Source organism: Phacochoerus africanus, chromosome 5 (assembly GCF_016906955.1).
Source record: "Phacochoerus africanus isolate WHEZ1 chromosome 5, ROS_Pafr_v1, whole genome shotgun sequence".
Lineage (NCBI taxonomy): Eukaryota > Metazoa > Chordata > Mammalia > Artiodactyla > Suidae > Phacochoerus > Phacochoerus africanus.
Genome location: NC_062548.1, coordinates 105,405,381 through 105,426,196, shown reverse-complemented (window position 1 = coordinate 105,426,196; position 20,816 = coordinate 105,405,381). Strand labels below are relative to the sequence as shown.

The window sequence follows — 20,816 nt, the reverse complement described above, 5'->3', positions numbered from 1 at the left end:
AAATGAATGTGTCAGTTCAGTGAAGAAAACCAACACTATTTGTTGTAAGTGATGCATTTAGTACTTTTAAAAGAGAAATTTGAATCTTGGAAAATTTGTATCTACCATCAACTTTAAGACATCCTGAAGAGATGACTGATGATTTTTGATACCATGTACTGAAATGGGGCAACTCTGGGAAGGTCTGCATAATGCTACAAATTCCTATTTTCCCAATGACCAATGTGAGATGTTTAAAAAAATCATAGACAGGTAAAAACGATCCATAGACTAATAAATAGCATTTTAACAGTAGGTCTTGGATTCAACATTTGCAATTAATTTTTAAGGAGCTACTAATTGCTGCAGTTCCCAGGTGGCCTAGTGGTTAAGGACTCGGCATTGTCATTGCTGTGGCTCAGGTTACTGCTGTAGCTTGGGTTTGATCCCTGGCCCAGGAACAACTTCTCCATGCCATGGATGCAGCCAAATAAAGGAGGAGGAGAAAAAAAGAAGCAGCAGCTACTAACTGTGAAGTTGTAGAGAAGTATCAAACATACAATCACTTGAAAAAATTATTAAAATATTCTCCTTTTCCAAATACATACATGTTTTGAGACCAGATTTTCTTCACATGCCAACCAAAACAAAATATATCAATAGACTGAATGAAAAAGCAGAACTTAGAATCTGCTGTTTTTCTATTTAACCAAATATTAGAGATTTGCAAAATGTACAACAATGCTAACCCCCTCAATAAATTTTTTGTTTGGAAAATAGTTATTTTTCATAAAATGTCATTTATAATTAACATGTAATAGGTTTTTTAAAAAACTTACTTTTTTGTTTTGTTTATTAGGGCCACACCCCTAGTTCCCAGGCTAGGGGTTGAATCAGAGCTGCACCTGGAGCCTAAGCCACAGCCATACGGGATCCGAGCCTCATCTTTGACCTCTACCACAGCTCATAGCAATGCTGGATCCTTAACCCACTGAACACAGCCAGAGATTGAACCTGCATCTTCATGGATACTAGCTGGCTTTGTTACCTGTTGAGCCACAGTGGGAACTCTAGGCTTATTTTTAATAAATTGATATTTGAAAAAAATTCTCAGGCATAATTGTTAACATAGTCAACAGCAATAGATATAATTAACATAAATAACTTTGGCAATATCAGTAACTTTTAAGAACATTAAGGTATTCTGAAGCAAACTGTATTTAGCAGTTATTTTTGTCCTTCTGATTCTCTGATCCATTCTCATTATGACTGCCAGAATAACCCTGGGCACTTTCAACATTATTGCCTCTTGTACAAAAGCCTTCAGTGCTCCTAACACCCTGCCTCTTCCTAATTTTACCTGGCTCTCAAGAAGTTTATAAATTGGCCCTGCCTCTTCTAGCAAGTTGTATTTCTCCATGCTCCCCCAAACAAGTTTTCCATGTTAGTTAATACTCCCTTTTAGTCTCTAAACCTTTACTCATATAGTTACACTCACCTAGAATACACCTCCCAACCCCCTTCCCTCCTTTGCTTTCCTCCTCTCTCCCTGCCTCCTCCAATCAAAACTTCCTCATCCTAAGGGGCCAAAGGGCAAAAAGGACAATGCCCTTAATCTATGAAAGGAGTATAATCTTTGAAAGTTATGAATCACTATATTGTACATCTATTACATATATTATTGTACAGCAACTATACTCCAACTTAAATAATGTGTACTTTAGTCTATAAGCAATGAAGAGAAGATTCTTTCAGCAGGAAAATGTGAATGATTTATACAGCAAGAACTTTCTTCCCACCTCAAGTTTCATAAGAACAGTTTAAACAAACTAAAGGTCTTTTTTGGACATACCTAAATTTATGGCAAGATCTAAAATTTTTCCAATAGATTTTAAGGAATAAGGACAATTTCTAACTGCACATTAGGAATCCAAACCTATAATCTCAGGTCAAGGCAGCTGGAACTATGAAACACGGAATTTTCCAGAACAAAAAAGACTGTAAAAGACAAAGCTAAAGCAGAAAACAACATGACTTCATCTCTCAAATCTAAGGTCTTTGGTATTGGTAAACAAAGTTCTCTTCCCGCTTAGCAGTCAAATTTAATCATATTTTCAAAAAAACCCAGTATGTAATGGCTATGTATATTCACTAGTCACTAAAGATCTTTAGTTTAAAATGACAGAGCATCCTTATCTGCATATAAGTTATGAACACTGCTTAGTATGCAGAAGATATATTAAGCCTACTGATTTAGTTTAGGCCTAATAATAATCCACAATTCATTCTGTACTCACTGAAGCCAAAGCTCTAGATCAAACCCAATGTCATCTCCATTTTAAAACCTGCTGTGATCTCTCTGAATGAGAAAAAATTATCTCCTTTCTCTGAATTTAGGTAGTAGCACATGGTTTGATCTTCTCATACCAGTTCATTCACTCATTCCACAAATTTTTTGTTTTCATTTTTTTGCTTCTTGTTTTTTTGGGCCACACTCCCAGCATTTGGAGGTTCCCAGGCCAGGGGTCTAACTGGAACTACAGCTGCTGGCCTACACCACAGCCATAGCAACGCAGGATCCAAGCCACATCTGCAACCTACACCACAGCTCATGGCAACACCAGATCCTTTACCCACTGAGTGAGGCCAGGGATCGAACCCAAAACCTCATGGTTCCTAGTTGGATTCATTTCCACTGCACCACAATGGGAACTACCACAAATATTTATTGACTCTAACAAGCATCAGACATTTTTCTAGGCTCTGGGGATGCAGTCATGAAGAAAACCACCAGCTTCCTGGACTTACACTCTAGTGGGGAGAGAGAGGCAATAAAAAAATAAATATAAGGTGACAGACACTATAAGGAAAATTAGGAACAGTAAGGGGCAGAGTTGAATTTTTTTTAAGCTAATAAAACAAAGTTTAGGCCTCTTCACTTGGATGGCCTTCTATGAGTGTTGAGAGTTACTGGGATATGCAGAATGTTGTAGGTGGAGAAGAAAAGCCAGGTGGCTATCAGGAAGCACTTCATGAAAGCAGTTTTGATTAAATGCCTGAAAAAAAGGGACCTGACTCTAAGGTTATGGCATTTTACCAGGACATCTTTTTTTCATTCTAAATAAATATTCACTTTCACACCAAACTTTTAATTCTAATTTATTTATTTTCCTAAGGACTCCTAAATTACTGTATGAAGTTCAGGCCCTACAAAATCTGGATCCATCCTTGGTAAAGACAGAAAAGGAGAGCTGTCTTTTACAGGATGATAAGGAACAGATGCATTAAAAGGTGACATTTGAGCTGAGACCTGAGGGAAATGAGAAGCAAACCACTGGACGAGGAGAATTTTCAAGCACAGATAGAAAGTGCAAAAACACTGAGGGAGCTGCATGAGGAGGAGAGTAGGTGAGGAGATAAGTAGTGGGAGAAATATGCAACAATAAATAATACTATTACACACATACAAAAGAAAAAGCAATCTAAACAACCATAAAGACAGTCACCAAAATACAAGAGAATAAAAGAAGGAAGGAAGAAAAAAGACATACAAAAAGAAATCCAAAACAATTAACAAAATGGCAATAAGAACATACATACTGATAACTACCTTAAATGTAAATGGTTTAAATGCTCCAACCAAAAGACAAAGACTGGCTGAATGGATACAAAAACAAGACCCATACATATGCTGTCTATAAGAGACCTACTTCAAATCTAGGGACACATACAGACCAAAAGTGAGGCTATGGAAAAAGGTATTCTATGCAAATGGAAATCAAAACAAAGCTGAAATAGCAATACTCATAGCAGACATTTGACTTTAAAATAAAGACTGTTATGAGAGACAAAGAAGAACACTATCTAATGATCAAGGGATCAACCCAAGAAGAAGGTATAATAACTGTAAATAGATATGCACCCAACATAGATATACCTTAATATATAAGGCAAAAACTAACAGCCGTAAAAGGAGAAATTGATAGTAACACAATAACAGTGGGGGACTTTCAACACCTCACTTATATCAATGGACAGATCATCCAGAGAGAAAATCAACAAAGAAACACAGGCCCTAAATGACACACTGGATCAGATGGACTTAACTGATATTTATAAAACATTCCATCCAAAACGAGCATATACATTCTTCTAAAGTACACATGGAACATTCTCCAGGATAGATCACATGCTGGGCCACAAAGCAAGCCTCAGTAAATTTAATAAAACTGAAATCATATCAAACATCTTTTCTGACCATTAACACTATGAGATTAGAAATCAACTATAAGGAAAAAATGTAAAAAACACAAACACATGGAGGTTAAACAATATTTACCAAACAACCAATGGATCACTTTAGAAATCAAAGAGAAAATAAAAGAATATCTAGAGACAAAAGAAAATGAAAACACAATGATCCAAAACCTATGGGATGCAGCAAAAGCTGTTCTAAGAGAGTAGTTATAGTAATACAGTCTTACCTCAGGAAACAAGAAAAATCTCAAACAATCTAAACCTCCACCTAAAGCAACTAGAGAAAGAAAAACAAACAAAACCCAAAGTTAGTAGAAGGAAAGAAATCATAAATATCAGAGCAGAAATAAATGAAGTAGAGACAAAGAAAACAATATAAAAGATCAATGAAACTGAAAGTTGGTTCTTTGAAAAGATTTAAAAAAAACCAAAACTGATAAACCTTTAGCCAGACTCATCAAGAAAAAAAGAGAAAGGGCTGAAATCAATAAAATTAGAAATGAAAAGGCAGAAGTTACAACTGACACCACAGAAACACAAAGGATCATAAAAGACTACTACAAGCAACTAAATGCCAATAAATGGACAACCTTAGAAAGGTACAATCTTCCAAGACTGAACCAGGAACAAAGAGAAAACATGAACAATCGCAAGTACTCAAATTGAAACTGTGATTTAAAAGCTTCCAAAAACAAAGGTCCAGGACTAGATGCCTTCATAGTCGAATTCCATCAAACATTTAGAGAAGAGTTAACATCTATCCTACTGAAACTATTCCAAAAAACTGCAGAGGAGGAAACACTCCCAAACTTATTCTATGAGGCCACCTGATACCAAGACCAAATGAAGACACCTCAAAGTAAGAAAATTATAGGCCAATATCACCAATGAATATAGATGCAAAAATCCTCAACAAAATACTAGCAAACCAAATCCAACAATAAATTAAAAGGATCATACACCATGATCAAGTGGGATTTATCACAGATGTAAGGATTCTTCAATATCTGCAAATCAATCAGTGTGATACACCACCACATTAACAACTGAAGAATAAAAACCATGTGGTCATCTCAACAGATGCAGAAAAAGCTTTTGACAAAATTCAATATCCATTTAGGATTAAAAATTCTCCAGAAAGTGGGCACAAAGGGCACTTACCTCCACTAAACAAAGGCCACATATGACACAGCTAACATGACACTCAATGGTGAAAAGCTGAAAGAAAGCATTTCCGCTAAGATCAGGAATGAAACAAGGATGTCCACTCTTGCCATTTTTATTCAACACAGTTTCTGAAGTCCCACCCAAATCAATCAGAGAAGAAAAAGAAACAAAAGGAATCCAAATTGGAAGAGAAGACGTAAAACTGCCACTGTTTGCAGACGACATGATACAATAGAAAATCTTAAAAATGCTACCAGAAAACTACTAGAGTTCATCAATGAATTTGGTAAAGTTGCAGGATATGAAACTTAATACACAAAAATCTCTTGCATTTCTATATACCAACAATGAAAGATCAGAAAGAAATTAAGGATACAATCCCATTTACCACTGCATCAAAAAGAATAGAATACCTAGGAATAAACCTTCTTAAGAAGTCAAAAGACCAGTACTCTGAAAACTATGACACTGCTGAAAGAAATGGAAAACAGAGATGGAAAGACATATACCATGTTCTTAGATTAGAAGAATCAATATTATCAAAATAACTACATTACCCCAGGCAATCTATAGATTCAATGCAATCCCTATCAAATTACCAATGCCATTTTTCACAAAACTAGGACAAAAAATTTTTAAATTTGTATGAAAATACAAAACCCCCAAATAGCCAAAACAATTCTTGGGGGGGGGGGGATGGGGCTGAAGAAGCCAGGCCCCCTGACTTCAGATTATACTACAAAGCTACAATAATTGAAACAGTATGGTACTGGTACAAAAAGAGAAATACAGATCAATGAAACAGGATAGAAAGCCCAGATAAAACCCATGCACCTATGGTCAACTAATGTATGACAAAAGAAGCAAGAATATACAATAGAGAAAGGACAGTTTCTTCAATAAGTGGTGCTGGGTAAACTGGAGGGCTATATTTTAAAAAATGAGATTAGAATATTTTCTAACATCATACCCAAAAATAAACTCAAAATAGATTAAAGACCTAAATGTAAGGCCAGATACTATAAAACTCCTAGAGGAAAACAGGCAAAACCCTCTTTGACATAAATCACAGCAATATCTTATTTGATTCACCTCCTAGAATAATGACAATAAAAACTAAAATAAACCAATGGGACCTAACTAAACTTAAAAGCTTTTGCACAGCAAAGAAAACCATAAACAAAATAAAAAGACAACCCACAGAATGGGAGAAAACATTTGCAAATGAAGCAACTGACAAGGGATTAATCTCCTAAATATACACACAGCTCATGCAGGTCAGTATCAAATAAACAACACGATCAAAAACTGAAAATTTAAATAGACGTTTCTCCAAAGAAGACATACAAATGACTAAAAAGCAAATAAAAAGATGCTCAACACTGCTAATTATTAGAGAAATGCAAATCAAAACTACAATGAGGTATCCCCAAACTGGTCAAGATGGCCATCAAAGTCTACAAATAATAAATGCTGGAGAGGGTGTCAAGAAAGGGAACCTTCTTACACTGTTAGTGGGAATGTAAACTGGTATAACCACTGTTTTTACAGTAAGAGTTTCCTTAAAAAACTAAAAATCCCAATCCCACTCCTGGGCATGTATTTGGAGAAAAGCATAATTCCAAAAAATACATGAACCCCAATGTACACTGAAGTACTATTAACAATAGCCAAGACATGGAAGCAACCTAAATGCCCACTGACAGAGGAATGGATAAAGAACATGTGGTACAGAAGTTGCTGTTGTGGCTCAGCAAAAACAAATCTGACTAGCATCCATGAGGACCCAGGTTCGATCCCTGGCCTTGCTCAGTGGGTTAAGGATCCAGTGCTGTGCTGAGCTGTGGTGTAGGTGGCAGACATAGCTTGGATCCTGTGTTACTGTGGCTATGGTGTAGGCTGGCAGCTGCATCTCCAATTCGATCCCTAGACCGGGAATCTCCATATGACATGAGGTGTGGCCCTAAAAAGACAAAAAAAAAAAAAGATGTGGCACATATACACAAAGGAATATTACTTGGTCATAGAAAAGTATCAATGCCATTTACAGCAAAATGGATGGATCAAGAGATTATCACACTAAGTGAAGTCAGAAAGAAAGAAAAATATCATATGATATCACTTACATGTGCAACCTTAAAAAATGATACAAATGAACTTATTTACAAAACAGAAAAACAGACTTACAGACTTTCAAAAACAAATTTATGGTTACCAAAGAGGAAAGGTGGGGGGGGCAATAAATTAGGAGTTTGGTATTGACATATACACACTACTATATATATCAACAAGGACCTACTGTATACCAAAGAACTGTACTCAATATTCTGTAATAATCTATATGGAAAAAGAATCCGAAAAAGAATGGATATTTGTATATGCATAACTGAATCACTTTGCTGTACAAGTGAAGTATACTTCATTACAAAATAAAAAATTAAATTGAAAAATAAATCATGCTATTGACAGGAATTAACAATTACTGAGTTATTAGGTGACAGGCACTGTCCTAAGCACTTTTCTAAGGATCTCTGTTTTACAACTGAGGAAACTGAGGCACAGAGAGAAGGATTATGTAATCAGCTAGTGGGTAGTGAAACTAGGCAGTCTGACTCCAGAACCCACCTATTAAATCACTATACTGTGCTACAGAGAGGTAGGTTGTCCAGATTATGTAGTGTCAAAACAATCCCTCAGCCAGGAAGAGATTTAATGTGCTAGAAAAGAGAAAATCAACAAGGTTTGATCTCAAACTATGATAGCTAGGAGTTACCACTGTGGCTCAGCAGTAATGAACCCAACTAGTATTCATGAGGACGCGGGTTAGATTCCCAGCCTCACTCAATGGGTTAAGGATCTGGCACTGCCGTGAGCTGTGGTGTAGGTCACAGATGCGGCTCAGATCCAGCGTTGCTGTGGAGTAGGCCTGCAGCTGCAGCTCTGAATCCACCCCTAGCCTGGGAACCTCTATTATGTTGAGGGTATGGCCCTAAAATTAAAAAATAATAATAATAATCAAACTGTGAAAGCTAAAAGTAGATTCATGTTTCATTTCCCTGTAAATAAAGCACCACGTTCTTGTCATTTTTGCTACTCCATGCACAGTCCTTAGACCCTTTCCTTTTATATTCCAGCTATTCAGTGTAGGATGGATGTGCAATGGACTCTCATGAGAGAATTATTAACTATTCATTCTCAGTACAAAATAATTAAATGTTCGTTCACAAGTAACTATATATACAAATCCCAAATCTTGAAGGTAAAGTACCTACTTTAGGGAATCAGATCCACATCAAAGTCAGATAACCTGTTTGTTTTAAAGCTCTCTTGAGAAATTATTCCACAAGCTGTTCTACTGTCACTTTTCATCTCAAATAACTACTGGTGCTAGAAAACTCTAATTTACCTTAAATACTCAAAATCTTTTTGAAGTTTAGGACCAATTCCTCCGGTCCTAGACTTTGTCCTCCATGAAAATAAAAAGGAACATACCCCAGACAGCCACATTCTATTTTCTTTCAGCTGTTCTTTTCTAAATGCTTAAGGTCTTCACATTCCCCATAAGAGGCAAGGTATTAGAACTGAGTTTTCCAGAAAAGTTCTTGTATTTTTTTTTTTTTTTTTTTGGCTTTTGCCTCACCCTCAGCATATGGAGGTTCCTAGGCTAGGGTTGAATTGGAGCTGCTGGCCCAAGCCACAGACACAGCAATGGGGATCCGAGCCACATCTGCAACCTACACCACAGCTCATGGCAATGCCAGATCCTTAAACCACTGAGCAAGGCTAGGGATCCAACCCGCGTCCTCATGGATACTACTTGGGTTCGTTAACCACTGAGCCATGATGGGAACTCCTCCAAAAAAGTTCTTATAAATCCTGACTATAATGAAAAAAATGTGTTTGATAATATCAGAACCCCTCTGAAAGATGCAGTTACAAATAAGCCAACCTATAATTCAGTAAATTCTTGAACATACAAATTAATGTTTTGTTTTGTTTGCTTTTTAGGGCTGCACCCTCAGCACATGGAAGTTCCCAGGCTACGGGTGGAACTGGAGATACAGCCGCTGGCCTACACCACAGCCACAGCGACAGGGGATCTGAGCCGCGTCTGCAACCTACACCACATAGCTCACGGCAATGCCAGATCCTTAACACACTGAGCTAGGCCTGGGATCAAACTTGAGTCCTCAAAGATACCAGCCAGGTTTGTTACCACTGAGCCACAACGCAAACTCCATGAATTAATGTCTTGATTTCACTGTTAAATTCTTCAATTTTTCTTCTGTCAGCCTTCATAGAGACTCCAGTCTGTTTACAGACTACCATGAGAATGCTACCTTGGAGTTTAGCCACATTACAGCCTCTGCTTCAGAGGGAATGGCTCCCAAACACATGTAGATAAAATCAATATCAACATTTCCAAAGCATGTTCTACAAGACACCCATTCTAAGGACAAGGAATCAGTATTACAGAGAAAAAGAATGCCTCCGTCAAGTAAGTTTGGAGTTTCCTGGGTTAAGCAAAGGTCACCGGTTTCTTTTACAATAGGTCTCCTCAGTCTCTGATACACTCATAGTATTGCTTTTCCGTGAGTGCCCTAGTGACACTTTGGAAAATGCTGACAAAGTTCAGTCCAGAAGTAAATGATCCCAAGGCTTTAAGCCTTAGCAAACTGTCATTACTGGGACATTTGAAAAAAGTAGGCTATGAGAAAAGTTACACATTTGGAGGAAAATGTAGTCTGTGAAGAGGTCACCTGGAGACAATGCGCCAGAACTCAGGAGAGAACACAAGCTGGAGACATCTGGGAGTCGTTCACAGGGACCAGGCTAAAGCCCGGAGACCAGATGAGATACTCCCTTAGAAACACTTTAAGACCGGTCCTTCAAAACAACCTTGCCTTACATCTACAGCTTTAGTATCTTCTCTTGAGCAATAAATCTAGAAAGACATCAGGACCTAAAGACTCTAAGGGTAGGAATAAAACAAATTAAATTGGAAAACTGCCTAAGAAAAAAAAAATAGCACAACAGAGTTCCCGTTGTAGCTCAGTGGGTTAAGAATCCAACTATCATCCATGAGATTGTGGATTTGATCCCTGGTCTCGATCAGTCCATTAAGGATTCCCGTGTGGCTGTGGCTGTGGCTGTGGTGTAGGCAGGCAGCTGCAGCTCCAATTCAACCCCTAGTCTTGGAACTGCCATATGGCACAAGTGCGGCCCTAAAAAAAAAAAAAAAAATTGTAACACAGGTGAAAAGTATATTAATGTTGATAAATGCTGATAACATGATAAGGTATACCAACTAATCTATGATAGAGGAGGCAAGAATATACAATGGAGAAAAGACAGCTTGTTCAATAAGTGGTGCTGGGAAAATTGGACAGCCACATGGGAAAAGAATGAAATCAGAACACTCCCTAACACCATACACAAACATCAACTCCAAATGGATACAAGACCTAGATATAAAACCAGATACTATAAAACTCTTAGAGGAAAACATAGGCCAAACACTCTCTGACATAAACGACAGCAACATCTTCTCAGATCCACCTCTTAGAGTCATGACAGTAAAAACAAAAATAAACAAATGGGACCTACTCAAACTTCAAAGTTTCTGCACAGCAAAGGAAACCCTGAACAAAACGGAAAGACAACCCACAGAATGGGAGAAAATCTTTGCAAGTGAATCGACTGACAAGGGATTCATCTCCAAAACTTACAAACACCTTCTGCAGCTCCATACCAAAAATACAAACAACCCCATCCAAAAATGGGCAGAAGATCTCAACAGACAGTTCTCCAAAGAAGACATACAGATGGCCAAAAAACACATGAAAAGATGTTCAACATCACTCATTATTAGAGAAATGCACATCAAAACCACGATGAGGTACCACCTTACACCAGCCAGAATGGCCATCATCAAAAAGTCTACAAACAATAAGTGCTGGAGAGGGTGTGGAGAAAAAGGAACCCTAGGTACATTGTTGGTGGGATTGTAAATTGGTGCAACCACTGTGGCAAGCAGTAGGGAGATTCCTCAGAAAACTCAAAATAGAACTACCATTTGATCCAGCGATCCCACTTCTGGGCATTTATCCAGAAAAAAACGACGACTCGCAAAGACACACGTACTCCGATGTTCACTGCAGCACTATTTGCAGTAGCCAAGACACGGAAACAACCTAAATGTCCATCGACAGAGGAGTGGATCAAGAAGATATGGTACATATACACAATGGAATATTACTCAGCCATTAAAAAGAATGAAATACCAGCATTTTCAGCAACATGGATGGACCTAGAAACTATCATGCTAAGTGAAGTCGGCCATACAATGAGACACCAACACCAAATGCTTTCACTGACATGTGGAATCTGAAAAAAGGACAGACTGAACTTCTTTGCAGAACAGATGCTGACTCACAGACTTTGAAAAACTTACAGTCTCCAGAGGAGACAGTTTGGGGGGTGGGGGGATGTGCTTGGGTTATGGGATGGAAATCCTGTGAAATTGGATTGTTATAATCATTATACAACTACAGATATGATAAATTCATTTGAGTAATAAAAATAAAACAAAAAAAAAAACATGATATAGTATAGAACTACCTAACTTCTCCAAAAAATCTTTTTCAAAAGACAAATCAATAGATCATTCATCTTTTTCAGGGAACATGGGCTTCTCTGAGAACATAATGAATAACATAAGTCATCTCTCCAGAAAAAATACACACATACAACATCAAGCCTATTAATTTAAGAGGGTTTTGTAGGCCTCCTGAGGCCTAAGCACAGAGCTCTTTCTAGCTCTAACTCCCAGGTCCCTAGGTAACTTCCACTGTAGAAACTTCATCTACCAGATAAAGCCCAGAGTTACAGGACATTTGAAAGTATGTATGACCTTTTAACCTATGTTTTCATGTATTTTTAATACAGTGCAGAGGAAATGTATTTCTGCATTTGGGGGCCTCAAAAAAATGAAAACTTATTTATTGAGTGAAACTCAAGTCATTTAACACCATAAATAGAAGGGCATATGATGGTAATACTTTCACAAAACAGCTCTGACAGGCTAAATGAATTTACAAGGCCACAAAGCTAACACATACCAGATCTTCCACATCCTAACTCAGTACTTCTTAACTAAATCAAGCCGCCTTAAATATAATAAGCATATTATTAAATTGGGTAGGACATAGTATTCAAAATAAAAGTCCCTTAAAACACCAACCTTCTAAGAATGACTATAAATAATTACGTCTCTAACTTATTTACTTAACCAGATCATTCCATTTTTAGCACCTAAACACTAACAAATTAAGGAGCAAATTATATATACTGGCTTTTTAAAAAACTTTTAATGTACACCTCTCTACTTACCACCATTTCTAAAATTAATGAAAACTCAAAACAGCAAAACAAATGCAAAAAAACCTATTATCGGAGTTCCCATTGTGGCTCAGAGGTTAACGAACCCAACTAGTATCCATGAGGACTCAGGTTCGATCCCTGACCTCGCTCAGTGGGTTAAGGATCCAGCGTTGCCGTGAGCTTAGCTGTGGTGTAGGTCGAAAATGTAGCTCGGATACCATGTTGCTATGGCTGTGGTGCAGGCCAGCAGCCACAACTACAATTTGACCCCTAGCCTGGGAAACTCCATATGCCTCGGATGCAGCCTTAAAAATAAAGACAAAAAAACAAAAAAAAACCCTATTATCTTTCCAGCATAAACATGATTATGTTCAGACAAAAATACAAATAGTTTAAGCCTTCGGTTATTTAGCAAGCAGAGGATATGATGCCAAAAACCACATGGCGTTTCTCTTCTTTGGGCCCCTGGTATTAAGAGTCTGGCAGGCAGGGATCAAGCATTTATTATCTGATGTCCCCTTGGCAGACTCTACAAAAACAGTGAGGCCTGGCTGCACAGCAGGAGTTAGGTATTCCAATTACTACTTAAAGATCCACTTTAACTCAAAGTGTGGTTGCAAATGAAATACTGAACCAAGTGTGTGCCTCTGTTTCTCCACTGGAAATTCGATAATATATTATCTGTCTATATCCTGTCTTCAGACAAAAGCAGTACTGCCTAAGGGTTAAGAATGCAGTGGCTAAAGGAACTGGTTCACATTTTGGCTTTGCCACCTACCAACTTTGGCAAGTTACCATAACCTCCCTGTGCCTCAGTTTCTTCCATTGCAAAATGGACTTAGTAACAGGGTCTATTTCAGGGGTTGTTGTAAGAATTAATAAGTTAATACATGGAGAAGTCTTAAGAGCTGTGCCTGGTAAGGAATAAGCACTCTACAAATGTTAGCTTATATTATCATTATTTTAAACAGACGACAACATTAATCAACTTATGCCTGTACTGTACTTAGACGTCCTTAGGAAATCACAGGCCCTAATTTTTTTTTTTTTACTTTTTAATCATGTGGCTTAACTACCAGCTGTTTTTTCTAAATATAGTAAATACATGGCCAATTATTTTTGCAAAGAACTGAAAAAGAATTTACTGTCCACAATGCCACCTAAGTCTGACACATCAGCAAAGTTTCAGTTAACTTTGTATCTGGATACAACCAGACTCCCTTAAACCACCTCTAAGCTACCTGGATCCACTCACTTCGACTTTCACAATCCCTACAAATTCCAAACACAATACCATAATGGTCATTCTCACAGTGACCTCCTAGCTGCTCTTTACCCCTGGCCCTCCATCTCCATCCCCCACACGACAGAAGGCAAACCTGATAAAAATCCAAATCTAAGTTCACTCTCCTACTTAAAACCCTTGCAATGGCTCCCTTTTGTGCTAAAGAGAAGTCCCATCTCTTTATAAGACCTAAGAGGCCTGCATGATTCTGAAACCATAATCCCCCTCTTGCTGCTCAGGCCATACATGCCTTCTTTAAATCCTTACCCTGTTCCTTGGGGCCTCCAAGCCTTCACAGATCATGCTCCCTCTAACTGGCATATCCCCCTCTTCACTGCCTCGGACTCCTCAGAGGAGATGAGGTCCCTCTGTTATATGCTCTCATAACCCTAATCCTAATCCTCTCTTCTCCTCTGCAGCACAAAATAAAACTGCAGTAAAATTATTTCAATGGTTATTTAATATTGTTCCTCTCCAAAAATAAAGACAATTAAGACTTGGGAAGATGTCTCTTTTACTACTATAACCCAAGTGCTTCGAAAGATGCACAGTACCTTATATGCAAGGCACCCGTGTTGTTTTATGCAGAAAAGTGGTGAAATAAGTGATGATGGAAAGCAAATCATCCACAAAACAAGACTAATGCAGATTACTGGCTGCACTGTACTAAATACCTACCTTACCATATGTGTTACAGAGAAGCAAAAGCAAAAATCTACTGCTTCAATGTGGACAAAAGAAAGTTAAGACTAAACTTTCCAAAGTAAAATTAGTTCCCTTGCACAGCTTCAGGTGTTATGTGAAACAGGAGGAGTTCCACTTCAGTTACAAGTAAGAAGATACTCGACCAAATCAAGACTGCTGCCACATTTGGCACTAGCCTCCTCTTCTTGGCAGTCTCTGCGGGGCCAAGAGTTGAGCTGGCCAGGGAAGCATGATTTATCTCCCACATTTAGAAGTGGTCCCTCTACAACAGGAATGCTGTACTACTAATGGACTTTGAATCCTCACCTTGTCACACCAGTACCTTTCCTAAGTATTTGCTAAAAAAAAAAAAAAAGCTGATTCCTATGTACCACTAGCAAAAACAAGTTTAATAAAGCACCACAGTCCGATTTGAGCTGGAGAAAACAAAGTTGCTCTTTCGTCAGAGAGAGAAAGTTGTACTAACTAGATCTCTCTTTCTTTACAAAACAAAGTCATTACTTGGAAAATTAACCTAGCCTGCGGACGCTAAGAGGCTAAAAGCTGAGGGGTGGTCGATGCCGGCCGCCCAGTGCAATTACCACCAGGTCTGGAGGACAGCAGTTGCCAACGCACCGCGGACAACCCCAGGTCCGCGTGAAGCACGCAGGTTTGACAGACGCCAAACCCCTGCGGTCCGGCTGGCCGCCGGGATCCTGCCAATGCAACAAACGCGCTGACCCTCTCTGCGCGCGGATGAGCAGCGTTGCCGCCGCCGGTCAGCCCTCCCCGGGAAATGTGCGTCCGGGGCAAGATCAGGTAAGGACTCGGAGGTCCCCGGGTTAATCGTCTGGCCCTTTGTTCGCTGCACGGCCGCGGAGCCCTGGGCGCCCGCTGCTCCTCCTCCCCCACGGCTCCCGGGCGCCAGCGTCTCACGCCGAGAGACAGCGGCTCGCCGGCGCCCCGGGCCCTCCCCGCGGCGGGTCAGCGTCCCCGAGGCCTCGGCGGCGCGCGGCCCCTCACCCTCACCTTGTAGACGTCGCCGTAGGTGCCGCTGCCGATGCGCTGAATCAGCTCGAAGTCTTCCTGCGGGTTCCGGCGGGACAGATCGAAACCGGGGTTCATGGCGGGCCCCGGGTGCCCCCCGCCTCCCTCCCGAGCAGGGGAGGGGGGGCGCTCAGGGGGCCACACGGAGAGTGGGAGCCGCAGCCGGCCCCCTGCTCCCCCGGCGGTCACAATCGCCCGGCTCCACGCTGCGGCCGCCGCCGCAGACGACGACGACCGGCCTAACCGTCCCCGCCCCCCGCAGCCCGCCGCGGCGCCGAACCCGGGTCACACCCACACGGAGCGAAGAACGCTCGCAGCCCCTCGCTCCGGGTGAAACTCCAACATGGCTTCCGCTTTCGCCGCTCCTCCCCCTCCCCTTACTCCGGCTCCTCCACCCTCCTCCCTCTTTTCCCGGCTCTGGCGCGACTGCGCAGCCGCGATCCCGGAGGGAGCGCTCTCCGGCCTCGCGCGCGGCCCGCCCGGTGCGCGCTCCGGCTTCGCGCGCCTCCCGAACTAGGGCAGACTGCCTGCACTACCCGGCCCAAGCCGACCGTGGACCCGCGCGCGACGGCTGCCGTGAGGTGTCAGAAAAGGTTCGCGTGCCCCTGGGACCACCGGCCGGGGGGAAGGACGGGGGGAGGGGGGCAAGCAGAAAAGAGCCCTTGGTGGCTTCTCATTCCCCCAACGCCTCATCAGGTCCACATCCTAAGCAGGTAGCATAGTTTTAATCTGCAAGACAACCAGTGTCCCAAACTATTCTTTTTTTCAGAAACAGCTACATATAGAACACAGCCCACTACCACAGACTTTCAGGGGTCGTCCCGAGGAAAGCCCTTGGGAAAGTGAGCTGTGCGTGGTCCACTCAGGCCCTTGGACTTGACCTGCCAGGGTGCAAAAGAAGATAGGCCAGGAGGGCGGCTGGGAGGAGTCGGTGGGCGTGGGAAAACACGAGAGAAAATGCGCCAAAAGGCCTCCAGCCAGCCCCCATGAAGGGTGTGGGAGCAGACAGAGCCCAGCACTAAAGCTTGACCTTGACCAGAGACGTCTGGATATCAAAGACCCGGGCGGGGACTGTGTAAGCTGTCAAGCAACCTTCTGACGGAGAGGTGAGGGTTGGGGTGAAGTGTGGACAAGATCCCTTCCCACAGCTGAAATGTCAACACGTGATGATATGGAAGCTCTATAGTTTACCTACCCTAAGCCCCACCCTGCATAAGACCCAGATTGCAAGCATTGCGTGCCATCTCTGTGAACACTAGCACCAGCTCTTATTATCTGTCCAAGAAAGCATGTGGGTATGGAGGATTAATTTTTGTTCTCGATAAATTGACCACTAGGCATTCTCAAAAGCTTTGATCAAGTACGTAGGTGATGGCCACTTTGGCAATACCACTTTGGAGCTTTGCTTCAGAAACGTTTTCCTAATACTCTTAGGCTCCACATCTTCTGAACATTAAGTTCCCAAATGCCTCATGGCTCCCTGAGAAACTAGGTCTTATCAAACCAGTTGAGGATAAAATAAGTATAATCAAATAATAGTCAAGTGAAATACTTAGAGTTAACTGCCTCATACTTTTTTTGTCTTTTCAATCCTTTGGCTTATGGCAGATTGCATGTTTACTAAATTCTCAAGTTGTTTGCTCTGGGCATCTATTGACTGAAAGATGTTGGGAAATGACCATCTCTTGACCTATACAAGCCGACTTTCAGTTGTCTAGTTTTTAATTACTTTAAAGTATCAGTACTATGAACATCATCACTTAAATTGCTACCTGATGAGTACTTATCTTTGGGTTTCTTCTTCTTCTTTTTTTTTATTGGCTGCACCCATGGCATGTGGAAGTTCCCATGCCAGGAATTGTACCTGAGCTGCAGGTGCAATCTTCAGTTGTGGCAACACCAGATTCTAACCCACTGCACAGGGCTGGGGATTGAACCTATGCCTCTGCAGCAACCCTAGGCACTACAGTTGGATTCTTAACCCACTGCATCACAATGGGAACTCCAGGTTCTTCTAAGTGGATCTGCCTTAAAGCTCTGGTATCTTGAAAACTGACTATAAATGTTATTCCGTGGCTAAGTACCCTGTTTTTGCCTGTTTAAGGCACTTGCCCAGAATGTAGGCCTTCCTTCAGCCTGTCCACTTTTGGAGAATTGCTTGGCCTCTTTAAGCCAAACATGAGGATAATTAGCCCAGGGTTCAGATAAGCAGACTTAATAAAGCATCCCAAATAGGAGCCAGTTCTTTCTTTCTCTGCCTTTTTAATACCAGAAAGCCAAATTCTCAGGATTGAATCCTGCGTAAGAATGTTCTAATGGTTTCACTGTTTTGTTTGCTTGGATTGTCATCTGTGCAGATAACTTTGCATTTGCATCACTAATAGACTTCTTTCAAAGGGAAAAGACATTTCAGTAGGGCTGAATCTTTAAAGTTGTGTCTGTTCCAGTTTGGCAGGGCCAAGCTAGGCCTTTAGAAAAGACATGGATTTGCATGTAAGGGCCTGATTTGCCATATGGATTACAACATAAATAAAAGGGCTTTTGCAATCAAGAATAAAATATTTGTCCTTTGTAGTATATACATAGAGCCAAATCCGATGTCTTTTTTTTTTTCTAACACTCCTCAATTTCACTAGAAGTAACACTAATAATCACACTTTCTTTGAATCAGAGAAATAGCATCCCTCTTCTACGATTAGAAGCATTCTTAGAAGTCATAAACTGCTTCTACAGCATCTCTCATGAATTTACTGCTGCTGGAATACCTTCAGTAAAATAGAACTCACTGTTCTAAAACACCCTGCTTCATTATGAGATGGTGGTAGTGAATAGTCATAAAATAATAGAAAAAATATATGTTAACATTCCCACGTGCTTAAAGAGTGCCAGGAACTGAGCCAAGTCCTTTCCATGTATTATCTCACTTAATTCTCACAACTTGATTACAACTTGATGGCATTATTAGCTCCAATTTTTTTTTTTTTTTTTTAAGGCACAGATTAAGCTGCTCAAGGTAACACAGCTGCAATTTGAGCAGAGGTAGTATGACGCAAGGGCCAGACTGTTAGCTAGTAGCCTGTAGTTAAAGTATACTTTAAAATTTTTCTCTCATGCTAAGCCAAAATCTCCTTCCCTGTAACCATTTGAGTCAGTGATGATTAGATTCCAGTGGTACAAAGTACAAAGAAGAAAAGCCACTGTGCCTGCCCTCAAGAAATTTGCAGTCTCACAAAGCAGAGGAGGGGCATAAATGTAGACGGGAAGGTATAGGAATGATGCTAAAGCTAAATCTTGAAGATTATTTTGGAGTTTGCCAGATGGACATGGAGGAGGTGGCCACTTAGCCCCAGGCCCTTAAAGTACTCACCCATATTAAGCATCAAACGCAGTAGGAAGTACATAAAGGCTAAGATGGGCAGTGGCGGTTGTCACCATATCCAGACCATCTTTCTGTTAGCACATCCCCCACGGGTCTGTGGCTTAGAAATTCCTTGGTCTCCACACCAGCTTTCAGTTTCATCCTCAGGACATCTTGTCTAATAACCCACTGGATCCCCTTTGGCTCATTGGCCTTATATCCACCACTCACATTTTCAATATACCAGCAGCTTTGGGAAAGGAATCCTGAGCCAACCTGAGCTCAAAAAAGACTCACTGAAGTAAGGCCATCCACTACGGAAGGAGAATAAGACCCCTGCATGTCTGTGAAACAATATGAGAAACTTTGAGGAGGTTATATAGCCTGGCCTAGCTATCACAGCTCTGAGTCTGGCTACCTGGGTTCAAATTTCATTTCTATCTTCAGTAAGAAGGCAGTAATAAGGGGAAATTATTTCAAACTGGAGCTGTTAAAAGAGTCAAAAGGAGAATATGTGGGAGTTCCTGCTGTAGCACTGCTGGATTGGCAGTGTCTTGGGAGCACTGGGACACAGGTTTGATTGCCCAGCATGGTGGGTTAAGGGTCCAGCATCGCCAAAGCTGTGGCTTGGGTCACAATTTTGGCTCAGATCTGATCCCTGGCCTGAGAACTCCATGTCCCTTGTAGTAGTACTGGCACCACAGTAATCATGCAAAGTATTAATTAGTGTTATTTTTGAGTACATTTTAGAATGTTTTAGATGGTAACAGTCTTGAGAATGGGGATGGAGATATGATTAAGGAAGCAAATGCAATAACACATGTAACAGACCCTGAATTAAGGCCAGGGATGGCTAGGATGGAGAGGAGGGAGAGAAACCAAGAAATAATTAGAAGATGGAATTGCCAGGTTCTGGGAGGTGAGGGAGCAGGAGACATGAATGATAAGTAGGTTTCTGTCTTAAACAATTGGGAAGATCCCAAAAAGATGATAGCATTTGCTATAATAAGAGGAACTGGAGATATTTGGGGGAGGATTTTTTATTTTATTTTTTGTCTTTTTAGCGCCGTACCCACAACATATGGAGGTTCCCAGGCTAGGGGTCTAATTGAAGATACAGCTGCCAGCCTACACCACAGCAACCCCAGATCTGAGCCACATCTGCGACCTACACCACAGCTCATGGCAACGCCCAGGGATCAAACCCGCAATCTCATGGTTCCAGGTTGTCTTTGTTTCTGCTGCACCACAACAGGAACTCCTGGGCGAGGATTTTAACACTGGATCAAAGCAGATGATTCTGTTTTGTATCTGTTAAGTTTGAGGTGCTCAAATAAAAAATGTAAAATAATTGATACATTTTATACTTAGCACTAATGAAAATTAGAGTTGAAACTTAGAAAAGAGGTCAGGGATAATTTTTGAATTTGAAGAATTAGAGTTCAGAAATATTTATTGAGCATCTATTGTATGCCAAACATATATTGGGTTTTGGCAATGCGATGGTCCCGGAACTCAAGTTAGGGATATAGACAAGTTCTCAGATAATTTCTTGACAGTGAGATAAGTACTAGGGGGCAGACAAGCAGAACAAGAAGGAGGTGTTTGATGTCACTTGGCCTAACAATTTGGTTCTTTTTCAGTGACTATAAATAT

At 40.7% G+C, this 20,816-nt stretch overlaps 1 protein-coding gene across 3 annotated transcripts in view; it reads right to left on the bottom strand.

Annotated features, from left to right (window-relative positions):
- Nucleotides 1-16,156, bottom strand: part of MAP4K3 (mitogen-activated protein kinase kinase kinase kinase 3) — a 198,075-nt gene extending 181,919 nt beyond the window's left edge. For 2 of the 3 annotated variants that reach the window (XM_047782228.1, XM_047782229.1), the window contains exon 1: nucleotides 15,785-16,153. In XM_047782228.1, coding sequence (XP_047638184.1) covers nucleotides 15,785-15,880 — 96 coding nt within the window. In that variant the 5' untranslated portion in view covers nucleotides 15,881-16,153. Of the gene's footprint in view, nucleotides 1-15,784 lie in introns of all 3 variants that reach the window. The other variant, XR_007135149.1, reaches the window with a different exon arrangement.
- Nucleotides 16,157-20,816: the final 4,660 nt, after the last annotated feature.